Genomic DNA, 16,275 nt, shown 5'->3' on the forward strand with positions numbered 1-16,275 from the left:
CCTGTAGGGTCCAGTGGCACAGCCTCCCTGATTACTCCAGATGGGCCTTCGAGGTGCACCCCTCAGGTGGACTGTACACCCTTCTGTTATAATTGAGTCTTGATTGCTGTTGGCACATCAATGGGAGGGATTTACTCAGGCTGATCAGCTGCAAGGACTGGCTGTGCCCACTGATCCCTGACCTCTGACTACTTTGGAGGATCAGCTGTGCAGGGTCCACTACACAGAGCAAGACTTACTTCAGCAGGGCCCAGGTACCCACTGAGTCCCTTTCTTGAGTGTGTCACTTGTGGAGGTGGTTGGTTGGTGGTGCTTCGATGTGGTCTGAAGCTGTCCACTGAGTATGCTGGCTTTGGGGCAAAGTCAGCCTCTGCCTGTGTTTCACCCAGAGCCACCAGGCATAAGCTACAAAGCTATCTGCAGATGGCTGCTTCTTGTGCTGGGCTTGGAGGTGCCCATGCAAAGCCAAGCTTCTAGTGCTGGGTCTGGGACCACGTAGTGAGAGGTATGGGGCCCGCTGAGACCAGATGCCATTTGTTTGAGAGAATTTAGGAAAATCTGAAGGCAAGACAGGCCAATCCTATGGTGAAGCCACTGGAAACAGCTTGGGTGGGCCTAAAAATTTGGTGGGGACCAGAACAGGAAAAACAGTGTATAAGCCAAGTTGCTGGAGTCCCAGATATTGCAGCCATCTGCCATCCCAGAGAAGGGCTCACCAAAGGAACAATGGCCTCCAAACAATCAGTTATTCCCCATATGTCTCTAGTGCCTTTCATGCTGCCTCTCCAATGCCAGAGCCTGAAGGGAGTGAGTCCAACTATGTCTGTGCATGGGCCCTTTAAGAGGAATGGCTTGGGGCTCCAGAAGCCTCAGCCTCCACCTCCCTTAGCCTCAATTCCTACTGGTATTTACAGCCAGATGTTATGGGGATTTCTCTTCCTGGCACTGGAACCCTGAGTTAGGGGGGCCTGGTGTAGGACTGGAATCCCTCACTTCTCAGGGAGTACCTTCACAGTGGAGGTATCCCCCTGATTTTTACCTGCCACACGTGGGTGTGGGACCAGCCCGTCTGCACCTCTGCCCCTCCACCCCTCCTACCAATTTCAGTGTGGCTTCTTTATTTTTGTTATTGTAGGACTTCCATTCAACTCAATTTCAGGCAGTTCTGAATGATGGTTGTTCTCTAGTTTAGTTGTAATTTTGTTGGGGTTGTGGAAGGAGCCAAGTACCATGTTTACCTACTCCACCATCTTGACCGGAAGTCCCAAGTGACAGCAGTAATTATTTTTATCTCAGAGGACAGTCTGAGATAAATAAATTCAACATTTATTTGTGCTAAACAACACCTGAAGTTCAGAGGCTTCAAAAACTAAAATGTATCTCAAAATGACTCTGTCAAGGAGGAAAAAGTCAGATTTAAAGTGAATATATGTGTGTATTCTGCTTTTCTCTTACACTGCTATTGCTGTTCTATGTATCTATTAATATCACATATAGTAATTTATGTGAATATTCTTCCAGTGAGACTTGTTTATTCTAGTATAGAAACTCTATATTAAATAATAATAAGAGTGGTGTAACTAATGTTGTAGGTGGAAAGGTCTCTCAAGTAAAAATTTCCAAATGGGACCCCCTTATCATTTAATTGCAAAACAAACAGCTAATACTTTGATGGTATTTATGCTTTGGAAGGGAGTAAAAAGAAATAGGTTTGGACTTTCTCCATATAAATTAGAGCCTCCTGAGTAGCAGTAATAAGTGAATGCTTCCCACAACTTTAAAGGCTATAGCATAGGGTTTCATGTGGCCCAGGAATTTTTTATGATAATCTATAAGCATCCTTGGTTGGATGAACAGAACTATAAATAAATGAGAAGAGGGCTATAGAAAGTTGGTCTCTTGGTGTTCATTAGAGTTGAAACCCTATTGTCTTGTGAGTTTTGCAATGTCTGGGAGGGGTACATAGTAACAACTAATATTAACAATAATAAAAACAGCTAATATTTATTGCACACTTAGACCATGTGCCAAGCACTATGCTAAGATTATTACATATTCTATTTACTCCTCACTACAACTTTATCTTTTTAAAACTTTTTATTTATTTATTTTTTTGCTAATCCTCACCCCAAGATATTTTTTCATTGATTTTTAGATAGAGTGGAAGGCAGGGAGGGAGAGAGAAAGGGAGAAACATTGATGTGAAAGAGAACAGGGCCCAGGATCAAACCTGCAACCCAGGTGTGTGCTCTGGAGCCAAGAGCCTTTGGTCCATGAGCTGATGCTCTAACCACTGAGCAAAACTGGCCAGGGCCTCACTACAACTTTAGATGGTAGGTACTATTCTTCAATGTTATAGAAAAGGGCAGACAGAGAGATTAGATAGCTTGCTTAAAGTCACATAGTTAATAATTGCCAGAGCTAGAAATAAAATTGAGGTCAGCCTGACTCCAGAACCCATGCTTTTAACCATTGCAGTAAATTGGTATGTCATTTTTATTTTTATTTTTTTAATTATTATTTTTTTATTGATTTTAGAAAGAGAGGAAGGGAGAGGGAGAGAGATAGAAACATCAATGAGAGAGAACATTGATTGGCGCCTCCTACATGTCCCCCACTGGGGATTTGGCCCACAACCTGGGCATGTGCCCTGACCAGGAATCGCACTGGCGACCTCTAGGTGCAAGGGTCGATGCTCAACCACTGAACCACACCGGCCAGGCAAATTGCTATGTCTTTTTAATCTGTAGAATCAGTATGTAGCAATAATATAATCATTAATATGTTACCTTTTGTATACATGCTTTTTTTCTAAAGAAATTGTTTATTATTAGGCATATCATTCTTGGTATCATACCCATTTTATAGCAGGAGTGTGTGTGGAATAGAGATTAAATGATCAGCAGTAGGTGATTCAACAGAACTGAAAAATTTCTGATCCACAGTCGCCTTTACTTGAGAGTTCATTGAAAGATCATACAGTGTTTACTCATATTTCACTTAGATTTTTCAGTGCAGCATGTTGGAGTTATAAGTGCTTATCTCAGACAGCGATGCTACCTTAGCAAGACATGGATGCTTAAGCCTTAGTGTGGACTTCAGAACAATAGAGCCTTATTGGTACATTTTAGAAAGCGTACTTAATTCTGATCTTGTGGAAGTCACAGCAAAGAAGAAGAGAATAAAGCCAATCTGAAATGTTTTCCCGTTTCCAAAAGGGCAGCTAAGGTGCCCAGATATCTTTGCCTTCTGGGGATGCAGGTGTGCAGTGTGTATTCTTTAATCATTCACACAAATTAAAGCTTATTCCTTTGCATTTAAAAAATAATATAAAATGACACTCTCCATGTTTTATTGCCAGGCAAGAGCTTTGAACTTCTATCTCATTGAAGTTTGATAAACTGCAAGGATTTTCCAGGGTTGGGTGGTGCACTTAACCACAGAGGGAACATTGGACTGATAAGAGCTGCAGGTGAAGGAAACCGCCAGGGAGCAGCAATTAGAATTCTTCACACTGGCTTGTGTGAAGTTCTTGGAAGGCAGGAAATTTTTTCTGCCTCTGCTGGCTCTTTTTAGCTTCTTTTCCTTTCCCACAGATGAAAAAGAGCATCAGGGTTTTCTGTTTCAACGTTGTGAACTAGGGATGAGTAGGGTGAATACTTTGTGGTGGGGTGGTTCTTAAGTTCTAACTTCATACACATGTTGATAGGCTTGCACACCTATGCAGGTGGGGACAGGATCCCCCCCCCACACACACACACATGCATATGTGAATTCACATAGACACAAATGGACCACATTTCTTAGATGACTTTATTATCAATATATACCCCTGCTATGTGTTATATATAAAGATCATATTTCCTTCAAAGAATAAGTATAAGATATCAATGATGAGGCAGTATGGTATAGTGTTAAGAGCATGGGTTCTTGGTAAGAGGCAAACATTGGTTTGAATCTTGACTTCTCTTTTACTAGCTGTGTGATCTTGAACAAGTTACTTTAATTATATAGTCTCAGTTCTCTCATTTATAAAATGGAAACAATCAAAATACCAATCATAGAATTGTTGTGAAGACTAAATAAAATAATGCATGTAAAATAATTAGCACAGTATCTGGCACATTGTTGTTCAATAAGTTGCACAGGTGCTCAAAATTGGTAGCTGTTATTATTATCATTATTACATGTAATATTAAACTCTAAACATCTGATTGGTAGATGAATATTAAACAGGTATAGTCCTTTATTTTTCTTTCTCTCCTCCCTACTGTTTTTTTATAGTTCATTTTCCAGAAAATTTCTTCTTTCTTTGTAGAAGGATAAAAGTACTTTGCTTCTAATTGCTTTGAAACCATTTCTCCCTTAAAGAACTTTCACATTGACTTTGAGCCCTTGGAACTGGGGAGAAGTAGCACAGTTTGCTTCTAAGTATGGCAGAGCTCTTTCATTTCTACCATTTAAAAAAATCCTGTACTAGCCTTAGGTAGATCTAAGTCACAGAATCCCATATAGCCCAAGGAAGGAATCTTTTTGTAAGATCGGGATACGCGGGTGGAAGAAGGGAAGGAGAATACAGAAGTGAAAATATAGCTTGGCTGTTTCTTCTCTCAATTTAAAATATACTTAATTATAAAACAATTGCTACCAGAAATTGGCATGTGTTATCTCACAATTTCACTCAGTTTGGCCATTTCTTAGAGAAGCAGTTTTCCAGTTGGAAGAACTGTTGATGAAGCACTGATTTTGTCTTCACATCTTTTTGGGAGTGGGGAGCTGGAGAATGTTTGCAGTGATTGATGGTTGTTAGTTTTGAGAAGCACTCAAATGAACAGAATAAGTAACAGAATGTAAACATGTCGTTCATTTGGACTTTAGGCTGGTGTACACATGGTGGAGCCCTAGGTCACCGTTGTTAAATGAAGACTCTCTGAGTTGAACTTGGGTAGATAAACTTATTTGCTTTGTAAGTTTTACTGGACCACCAGGACTTTAGGAATAGTTTTGTGAAATACTCATTTTTTATTAATTTTAGGTAATTTCTCCATATTTTCTTGAGAGATAAAACTACAAAAGAGGAAAATGTCCATCTTGGTAGTAACTTCATAGAATTGTGTTTTGTCATGATAGTCATCACTTTGGGGTTTTTTATTCCTACAGCTCCAAAAGATTTTGTGATTTTTAAAAAATGTTTTTGGATGGTAAATGGAAACACTGAATTGGAAGTTTTTATGTGAAGTGTGTCTAGATACCTCTGTTATACCTCTAAAGATAAAATTCAGGAAGGAGAAACAGTCATTTGTTGAGCACCAGCTATGAGCTCTGGCCTATGTTGTTTACTGACAGACACTCAATAGCCCTTTGAGGTGGGCTTTTAAGAAAATACATTATCAAGCAAGCCAGGCACTCTGGTGTTTTACATGCATTACCTTATTTAATTCTTATAATCCTATGATGTAGGTACTAATAGAATTATTATTACAAATAGTAATAGTATTTATTATCCATATTTTACAGTGAGGAAATAGGCTTGGAGAGTAATTTGCTCAAGGTCACAGCTAGGAATTGGTAGGGCTGAAAATGGACCTCAGGTCTCCCTGAACTCCAAAGCCCGTGTTTAAACCAGTGATTCTTAAACTTCAGTGTATATAAGAAGCACCAAGAGTACTTATTAAAAATTACTAGGCTCCAGTAAATTAGAAATTTAAGGTCACTAAGTCTCGGATGGTGCCATTTTATAAATCTGCAGTCAACAGGGTATCACAGGTGATTCAGATCAACAAGTTGATTGACTGTATTTTGAGAAAAAGTTAAATTATGTTTCTTTCCACACAGGTGCAGATTGAATAGCTATTTAAGATTAAGCTACCAAAGACAGAGCATAATTCAAACTCATTTCTTTCCAATTCTAATACTCAGACCCTTTCTGATAAGTCCATGATTAATTTGCATATCTACCAGTCACAACAATGCAGAAAACTAATTTCTGATAAACTGAGCCATACAGATTTTATTTATTATTTTCCAAAGTTAATAGCTTATAACACCAGTTTTCATGGCCCTTAACTTTTCCGTGACTTTTAAAAAAATTAAATAACTGAGTTTTCTTTGCAATCAGATCATTTACGCTTCAGGCACTCTTCCCTGGGATAAGTTTCTGAGACATGCAGAAAGTGGAAGAGGGTGGAAGGAGGTAGGAAGAAAAGAACTTCAAGGTATAGCTGCTTAATGGTGCTAACCTCCTCTCCAGCTCGCCTTCATCACTGAAATAACGGATTGATGCTAATACTAACAGCCAACCAGATGGCAGTAAGTCATGTGCTACATCATGTCCAATTCTACCCTTTGGTACCATACATCCATTAGGGCCAGTAAATTTGGTTGGCCTATTTCAGTCCACTTCCTAGGGTAGAGCCAATATCTTTGTTGACTTTCATGGCCTCGTACTGGGATTGGGAGTATTTTTATTTTTTGTCTCTCTTACTTTTCTTTCTCTCTTGCTTTATTTTTGCAGCTCAGCGACATGTCCTTACGTACATGGAGGATGCAGTGTGCCAGTTGCTAGAAAATAAGGAAGATATTAGCCAATATGGCATTGCCAGGTTCTTCACTGAATAGTAAGTATATGAGTGCTTTGCCAATAGAGCAAGCCCAGAAGAGGCACTTGGAAGCAGGCAAGGTACATGAAGAATAGAGCAGGACAATGCTGATTATGTAGTGGCAGTGAATGCTTAGTTTTGGTAGGCTAGTCCAGGGCTGCCCAAACATGTTTTGGAACATGCCTTTGGGGCAACTAGTTTTGTCCAGTGATAAGCCTCATGATGGCCATGACTACAGAAGCTCAACAACTGCTTGTTTGATCTATTAGATCTGTTTCTTTAGGTCCCTCTTATAATATTTAGCATTCTACATAATTCAAAATATTCACTCTGATTTCCTTTAGTCCATGTACTTTTAGCCTGTGTTTTTCATGGCTAGCTTTTTTCATTGAATTGTTTAGGATGATGTTCCTCTGTAGTTTTCTTTCTATAGGATGTTGCGTCAATCATGTAATGATATAAGAGTATATCTAGAGGCAGGACATTTTTCATAGATTATATCTTTGAAGGATTGTACTTCTTTGTAAAATATGCTTGGAGTGTGTAAAAGTCAAAATAATTACTACTTTTTTTTAGCATTACAGAACTGTTTTAGGCTGATTGAGATAATCACTTTAAAACACCTTGGTCATCATGAAAGGATTTGCTGAAGAAATACAAAGCATTATTTTATCTATTTTTTTTTTATCCTCACCTGAGGACATTTTTTCATTTTTTGTTCAGATAGAGCCAGAGGAAGAGAGAGAGAGGGAAACATCGATGTGAAAGGTACACATTGAGTGGCTGCCACCCGCCTGACCCAGCCAGGGCCGGGGACAAACTGCAACCGAGGTACATGCCATTGGCGAGAACCGAATCCGGGTCTCTCTGGACCACAGGTTGACGCTCTAACTGCTGAGCCAAACCGGCCAGGGCCAAAGCATTATTTTTATTACCAATATGCCATTACATATTTATATAATTATTTGAAGTTTCTTTCCTTTTGTTGTAATTTATTGAGAACATTCTAAGAAAGGAAGAGTCACCAGAAGAGTCAACTCTTACAGGTTTCTATTTAAGGTGAATCCTGAACTCAAGTCTATCATCCTTGAAAACAAATTTTTTTCTTTATATTCTCCAGAGGTTCCTTGGAGATCAGACAGCTAGTCTAATGGCCTAAACTTGAATTGTTGTTAGGGGGATTCTTTTTTTTTTTTTGGTAATCCTCACCCAAGGACATGCTTAAAGAGAGAAACATTGATTGGTTGCCTTCCATATGTGCCTTGACCGAGGATGGAACCTGCAACCCAGGTATGTGCCCTGAACAGGACTCAAACTGGCAACCTTGCAGTGCACAGGATGACGCTCAACCAACTAAGACCTAAGACACTTTGGCTGGGCTAGGGGACTTCCTGACTCTCCCAAACCCTTTTGCTGAACTATAGGTCTCACAAATAAAATCTAAATGTTTTATGAATTGGAATTTTGTCTCTGGAAAAATAGGATTTCCGGGAGCAGAGCTGGTCGCTTCTCCCGGTCTTCTAATGAGGAGAAAGTAGAGAAAGGAATCTTACTTGTTCTCATGGTGTGGGAAGCAAACAAGGTGGGCAGGGAATAAACACTGAGATTGAATAGCCTTGCTTGCTTTTACAGAATTGACAAGCCTAGGGGGTTAAGTTTCTAGGCTATTTAATCTGTACCAGCACTCTTGAGGCTCCTTGCCAAGTGAAATATGATTCTTCTGGGGCAATGCTTCTTCCTGGCTTTTTTCATTTACCACCCACCCCCATCTCCTTTATAAGTCTTTTCCCTATTAACACTGGTTCCTTGAGGGTAGGCATCATTTCTGTTTCATCTTTGTTGGTAAATGTTGAATCAACAGCTGTATCTATATTTTAAGTTATTGCATACTATAATCTTATTCTTTTTTGACTGGGAATCGAACCCACAATCCCTCAGTCTGCCAGCTGATGCTCTAACTGCTGAGCCAAACCAGCCGGGGCAACTTAATCTTATTTGTATCAACTGAGGATATTTTTTTCATTGATTTTTAGAGAGAGTGGAAGGAAGGAAGGGAGCAAGAGAGAGAGAGAAAGAAAGAGAGAAAGAAACATTGATATGAGAGAGACACATTGATTGGTTGCCTTCCGCATGCACCCCGACCCAGGTATGTACCCTTGACCAGGAATTGAACCTACGACCCTTTGGTGCACAGGCTAATGCTCTAACCACTTAGCAACACCAGCCAGGGCTATACTCTTATTCTTTATCTTGTTAATAATAAAGAATATCTCCTGAGGTATCACCTCACACCTGTCAGAATGGCCGCCATCAACAAATCATCAAACAACAAGTGTTGGCGAGGGTGTGGAGAAAAGGGGACTCTAATACACTGCTGGTGGGAATGCAGACTGGTGCAGCCGCTATGGAAAACAATATGGTGCTACCTCAAAAAATTAAAAATTGAACTTCCATTTGACCCAGTGATCCCACTGCTGGGAATATACCCTAAGAAGCCTGAAACACCAATCAGGAAGAATATATGTACCCCCATGTTCATAGCAGCACTATTTACAATAGCTAAGATCTGGAAACAGCCCAAGTGTCCACCAGTAGACGAATGAATGAAAAAGCTGCGGTACATATACACAATGGAGTACTATGCAGCGATAAGAAAGAAAGATCTCTTATCCTTTGAGACGACATGGAGGGACCTGGAAAGTATTATCCTAAGTGAAAGAAGCCAAGCAGAAAAAGACAAATACCACATGATCTCACTTATATACGGAATATAATGAACATAACAGTCTGAGGAATACAGTAGACCCAGACACATGGAAGTAGGGCACAGACTGACATCCCTCAGAAGAGGGGATGGGGGTGGGGGGGTGGGAAGAGATAAACCACACAACTTATATGCATGTATGCATGACCAATGGACATGGACAACTAAGCCGGGGACAGGGTGGAGGGGGGTGGGGGTGGGGGGGTGCCAATGGGGTAAAAAGGTAAAATATCTGTAACAAAAAAATAAATAAAAATTCATATAAAAAATAAAAAAAATAAAAAAATAAAAAAATAAATAAACAGAATTGGGTGCCTGACACTGAAAAAAAAAAAAAAGACTATCTCCTGTTTTTCTCTTTTTTGTTGATTCTTCTTGTTAAAGCTCTATATTTTGCCATTTAAGAGGCTGTATACGATGTGTATAGCACCCAAAAGTGAACCCCACTTGTCTTTGTAACTGATACTGAACTCCAGAGTGTTGATGGTAAAACTTATAACCTTCAGAATGCTATTGACTGCAGCTTTTATCTACCAGTACACTGTTGAAAAACAAGATTTTCCACTGCGCTGATAGAAATCTAGTTGCCAAGTGATCTGTTTCGTGTCTTTGGGAAACTAAAATTACATAATGTATATGAATGGTACATACCTGACACTTCTAAAACTCTAAGATACATATTGGCCTGACGCAAGTTATTCTGGGAAGTGAACTAGCAACAAAGCTCTGAATCTTTAAAAAAGAAAAAAAAAAGACTTGAAAGATGTGGATGCCTGATGGAACAGGAAGTAGTATTTTGTGGACAAGACCTGGATCCGTAGAGACTATTGATTTTACTTTGATTTGTGAATTTTGTTTATCTAGTGAAAAGCCTTCTTTCTTAGGCCTCCTCCTTTTTTGTATTGATTCATAGAAACGTAATGAAGTGAGAAGAACATTGCCCTAGAAAGCAGAGATCCTTATGCTTATAAGTCCTTACTCTAGTCCTGGGCAAATTTCTGAAATTTTCTGAACTTTATCTATGAGATGGGTATAATAAAGTCTTACATGCCAATAATAATAATAATATAATTGTATTTTATAATAAACAATTTTTTTTCTCAAACTCATACTATGTCTTAGCCACTATAATTCTTTGAAGTAGGTACTATTATTATCTCTTTTATGGATGAGGAAATAGACTCAGACAGGTTAAAATAGCTTCTTTAAGTTCACAAGCTAATAATAATGACAGAGTTAGGAATCAAGCCTCCTCTGTGGTATTACAAAAGCAGTATTCTCGACTGCCTCCAAGTCACTGTACTGCCTAATGTTGCTGGAGGCCTAACCAGATATTTTGAGGCCTCTTCTAGCTATAGTTTCTAAATTCTTTGAATTTTCCCTTATGAACTATTACATAGTCTTGTCTGGTGACTTCAGTTCATTGCCATTTTAATATTTAGTATTGGCCTTTTGGGAGGATACAACTGGAGCTGGCTCTAAACCATAGGAAACTTAAAAAAAATATATATGCTAACTGAACACTTCCCTGTCTCAGTTTCAAGTTCATACATTGAGATTTTCATACCTTTTTTTTTTTATCCTCACCCAAAAATATGTTTTTCACTGATTCTTAGAGAGAGAGAAAGGGAGAGGAAGAGAGAAACATCGATTGGTTATCTCCCTTACGTGCCCCAAACCCACAACCTGGGTATGTGACATGACCGGGAATTGAACCCACGACCCTTTGGTACATAGGATGATTCTCCAACCTGCTGAATCACACAGGCTGGGGCAAGATTTTTGTACATTTAATGATGCATGATTTACCTTTAAATAATGATGAAAGTACTCTTGTCTGTGGAAGGCTTTTCTGTTGATTTTCTTTTCTGAGCCTGCTTGCCCTCTCACCTGTGCTGTCACTCCTTGGTTGTTGTTTTCCAACAAACCTATGATTGTTCCAGCAAATCTGCATAAGCTGTAAAACATGAGTAGCTAAGCTATACTCCTTGTGTGTCTGCAAGACTGTGAGCTCTTTAGATCCTATTCCTCTGGACACTCTTGAAAGAAGGTTTCTAAATCCCAGAAGATTTTCTTTTGTCATATGCAACCTCTACCTCTGAATGTTGTCTTTCAACTAGTGGAAAGTAAAAGGAATTAATATTTCAAGGTGCCACTCTAAGAATAGACCAAGAATTGTCAGCACCAGGTCAGGACCTCTGAAGAAGCATAATCCAAGAAAATGAGGCTGGAGTAGCTGTAACTTAGAAACCACAGCAGAGTGTGACCAGGTTTTTGTGGTAAAGAGAAAATGAGAAATGTGGTTTTTTTAAGACATTGGAAAATAATGATGAGAGAAAAACAGGCTGAAATCTGAGAATTCCTATCAGAATTGGGAACCATTCTTTACAGGCTAAATTGATAGCTACAACACTGTGGCATCAGGGAGCTTGACCTCCACCTACTAATATAGAAAAGAATGATACTCTGTGGTCTTGGTTGGTGGGCCCAGAAGGGCTCTTTCTTATGATCAAGTGTCTTGTTTTTGTTTTTGTTTTAAACGATGATTTTAGCTTCTTGGGGAAGTTTTCATGATGACTGTTTTGGTTATAAGTACACAAATTACCTTCATTGATGGAGGTTTATTTTAAGGATATGTGAGAATATAAGACAACATTCATTCAGTAATTATTTCTGAGCCCCTACTATGTGCTTGTGTGTACTAGGCAATGGAGATATAGTGGTGAATAAGACAAATAAGGTAATTACCCTTATGGACCTAAAGTTTTAGTGAGGGAGGCCCTGGCAGGGTGGCTTAGTTGGTTAGAGTATCATCTCCACGCGCCAAGGTTGCAGGTTCCATCCCCAGTAAGGGCACATACAAGAATCAACCAATGAATGGATAAAAAAATGGAACAACAAATCAATGTTTCTCTCTCTCCCTATCTCTCGCTCTCTCCCCCTCCCCCTTTCTCTATCTAAAATCAGTAAAAAATAATAGTAATAAAGTTTTAGTGAGAGAGATAGTCAATAAAGAAGTAAACTGATGATGATGACAATAGGTTATAGTTAGTAAATACTATGTGTTAGGCATTGTTCTAACATGTTATCTCATTTAAGTCTCACAATACTGTGAGGTGGGGATATTAGTATTATCTTCATTTTACACATTAGGAAATTTAAGCACACAAAATCAACACTCTCAAGGTTACACAGCTAATTACTGTAACAAGATAAATAACAAGGAAATAACTAGGGTAATGTGATATATAGGATGGCCAGGAAGGCCTCTTAGAGGAGATGGCATTTGAGGGCTTATCCAATGGAATGATTGGCTCATCCTATCAGAGAGCCAGTAAGTTATCTCAGCTCAGGTGACTTACTTTCTCTTCGTCCACTGTTATTACCTAGGTTTTCTGTGTCCAAAAAAGATCATTCGATTGATTTTACTTACTGCTACTCAGAATGGACTACCTTAATAGGTGGTGGTCACAGAAAGCTACCTTACAGGTAATTGGCCTCCCTCATGCACTACTCATATATAATAAGTGAAAGTAAAATAATTAGTCATAAAAATTATTTGTTATCTAATATATGGTATAAATATGGAGCTGAAAATCTTTGTCAGTTCTTAGAAAAGTCCATTTGATACATATCAATCATCAGAATTCAGTTGGGAAGTTGCATGCCCTTTTTTTTTTTTTTTTTAAATATATATTCTTGTAAAAGATACCAACATCACAGTCCTTTTTTATTGTTTTTCTTTTTTTTTTTTTTGGTATGTGCCCCTAGCGGGAACCAAACCTGGGACTCTCTGGTCCACAGGCCAACACTCCAACCACTGAACCAAACCGGCCAGGGCTTTTTTATTGTTTTGATTAGAATAAATCTATGAAATGGGAACTTCATTTACTCTTGGATAAAAAAAAAAAGGAGATTCTAGTGGTGCATGTTTCTAAGTCACTTGAAATGTAATTAATGAAAAAAAATCCATGAGTATAAAGTATCTATTCTTTTTTTCTTTTCCTTTTTTGTGTGTGGAACAGATGCTCTAAGTCCTATGCAAAGATGACCCACTTCTCTCTTAAGTAATCTAGAACAATCAGGGCGTAAACCTTCAGTTCTCAAGTTGGCAGATTTTTTTAGGATTATCTACCATCCAGCATTTAAGTAATGTTGTTTTGGGTTCTTCTTGTGCTCATGGTAACAGAAGAGTGGAGATTTGGAGCAACAAGAAACACTTCGGAACAAACCAGACATTACTGATTTCCAGACTCATAGCTTTGAATGAGGGATGGACGTGAGACTTTTCTGGGCCATTTCTGCCCCATGCTTTTCCTACTTATTATTGTCAAATTGAGCCAAAATGTGGTGTGCTGAAGTAATGGTGACTAATCCCATTACAGTCTTCTTCAAAAAGGGTAATGCTTCTTCCCACCCCCACGCCATCTTTTTTCCATCTTTAGTTCTTAGCTGGAGTTGACACATTGTAACAGAAAATTACCCATTTGTCATTGTCAGCATCTGGATTCTCACAGACTCAGATAATTGCCAGGAATAGATTTTTCCTTGAACTAACACACTCCTATCCTCAATGTTTCTGGCCCAGGCATTTCTGTTAAGCCGTCATTTGTGAAATCTATAGAGCATTCTGGTTCTTTTCTATATTACCAGAAGTATTCTATAGCAAAAGGGCTCCAGGGAGATGTAATAGTGAGTTTAGAGTCACCAAAATCTATTTTAAAGCTTAAACATCCAGGTACATTGAGGATATAAGAAGCTACTTATTTGCTTAGAATTCATCCCTCTTCAGTCCCTTCATGTTTTGATTACAGGAAACCATCCAGCAGCACTTGACCTGGTAACTGAGGAAGCCATTTCACAGCCCACTGGTCCCCTGACTCATTTAGAAGTCAGAGTCAAAGGTTATGGAAGTAATAATTGGGCCCAGATTCTCCCTGTAAGGAAAGACCTTACTTCCCCACCCCCTCCCTTCTACAAGTTAAGAGAAACTTAGCTGATGTGAAACTGTTCAGTAAGAAGTAATGTAGGCACTCCCTTCGTCACTGCAGTATTCTCAAGACCCAGTGATATTCTGTCTGTTTTCATGGGAGCTGCTTTTATATGGGAGCTGTTATAAAATTTAGGTGTAATTCTTCACACTAAAATATTTTCCCTTAGAGAAATTACTTGTTTTATTTTAATCTATAAATAATATAAAGAATCTTTACTTGGTCCAATCCAAGTCCTGATATTACTTCTTATACCACCACTCTGACAGTTTGAAACTTTGCTGCATCAACAGTAGAACAATTTATCAGTGCTTTTAATTTCTTCCATGATTTTCTCAGAACTCTAGATCTGTGGTGCTGGCGGCACAGGTCTGGCACAAGAGCAGGAAAGAATGACACAATCTGGCACCTTTAACCAGAAGGTTTTAATGAACTGGGATGGGGGTGGAGGGGAAGGAGGAGGGATAGTTAGGGTTTTGGCAGTCACACAAAGGTTCTTCTTCCCTGAGAAAAGTGAAATGAAAGTCAAATGAATCTTCTCTCTGTTACTATGATCTGCTGAGATGTTTGCCTGTCTCTGGGCTTCCAGCCCCATGGCAGGTGCATCTTTATAGTCAGTGACTTCCCCACAAAACAAGTTGTTTCTCAGGATCCCTCAAGAGGGGTCATGTTCAACTAATTTCCTGTCTGAGGCCATAGCTGTGATTCCTGTCTTCAGCTATCAGATGCAGTTCTGACCAGCACAGTGGAAACTGTCTTATCAGAAAAATGTCATGAGCATGTAAAATTATTTTAGGACTCGTTGATCCAGGATTGCTGAGTTCTGGGGCTACAACAGTAGGTAATACTGTTTCTGGGTGGCCATAGAAGTAGTCTTAAATGCATCCCTTTGTCATTAAATAACATTAGCAACAAATGTCTTTGTTAATGTTCTTTTTTTATTTTTTTTATCCTCACCCGAGGATATTTTTCCATTTTTTGTACAGATAGAGTGGGAGAGAGAGAGAGGAAGGGAGAGAGAGAGAGAAACATCGACGTGAAGGGACACATTGAGTGGCTGCCACCCTCACGACCAACCAGGGCCGGGGACAAACTGCAACCGAAGTACGTGCCCTTAACGGGAACCGAACCCGGGTCTCTCCGGACCGCAGGCCGACGCTCTAACCGCTGAGCCAAACTGGCCAGGGCTTTGTTAATGTTCTTATGATATATTTTCCAAGTCAAGATTGTTGCTAGGGATGATAATACCTATCTCATAAGGTGGTGTAAATCAAGTGAAATGACATTTATAGAATGTCTGGGTAGATATAATTCATTTCCATAGTGTTTCATTCCTCTTTAGCTCCAGTTTTGTGGGATTTTTGCTTCTTTTCTACTTCATAGATATCCTAGAAAGTGATAACCTTTCTCTTCTTTCTCTATAAATGGTATCAGAGTTGGAGATCTTGAGGACTTTTTAGTCTCTTGTTTTCTGTAACACCCTTTGCTTACCTTGTATTTTATATACTTCTTTTGGAGATTAAAAACATTTGATGATTATTTTCTGCACAACTATTAGCCATTTCATGTTATCCACTTCACTAATCCTTTAGTTTATTCAGAGAATAGCCTAAGAAAGCTTTTCTATTTTTGTTTTCCCCCATCTATTACCCATTTTCTCACTTTGTGTCTACACTCTCTTTCCTCTGGCTGCCAACATAAAAAATTCAAGGTGTAATGGGGAACCTGAGCCAGTCAAGTCTGTCTAACTTGTATTGTTCCTACTCTTAGTTCTAGCAGTACAGTGATGTGCTCAGGGTAATGAAAAGCAGACATTCTCTGCTGAGGTCACTGCTCCTCACACTGGCAACCTGCTGCAGGAAGCTGTTTATCTGTGCTTGCTGAGCCAAGCTCAAGCCTCCAAACACTTGGAACGTATTGA

General features: G+C 39.2%; 1 protein-coding gene across 2 annotated transcripts in view; it reads left to right on the top strand.

Moving 5' to 3' along the window:
• The window catches only part of CUNH11orf49 (chromosome unknown C11orf49 homolog), a 190,206-nt gene that overhangs the window by 32,791 nt on the left and 141,140 nt on the right, over nucleotides 1-16,275 (top strand). For both annotated transcript variants that reach the window (XM_036258047.1, XM_036258048.1), the window contains exon 2: nucleotides 6,515-6,617. In XM_036258047.1, the coding sequence (XP_036113940.1) occupies nucleotides 6,515-6,617 (103 nt within the window). The remainder of the gene's footprint in view (nucleotides 1-6,514; nucleotides 6,618-16,275) is intronic.

This window comes from Molossus molossus, unplaced genomic scaffold (genome assembly GCF_014108415.1).
Source record: "Molossus molossus isolate mMolMol1 unplaced genomic scaffold, mMolMol1.p scaffold_m16_p_13, whole genome shotgun sequence".
In the NCBI taxonomy this organism is placed as follows: Eukaryota; Metazoa; Chordata; class Mammalia; order Chiroptera; family Molossidae; genus Molossus; species Molossus molossus.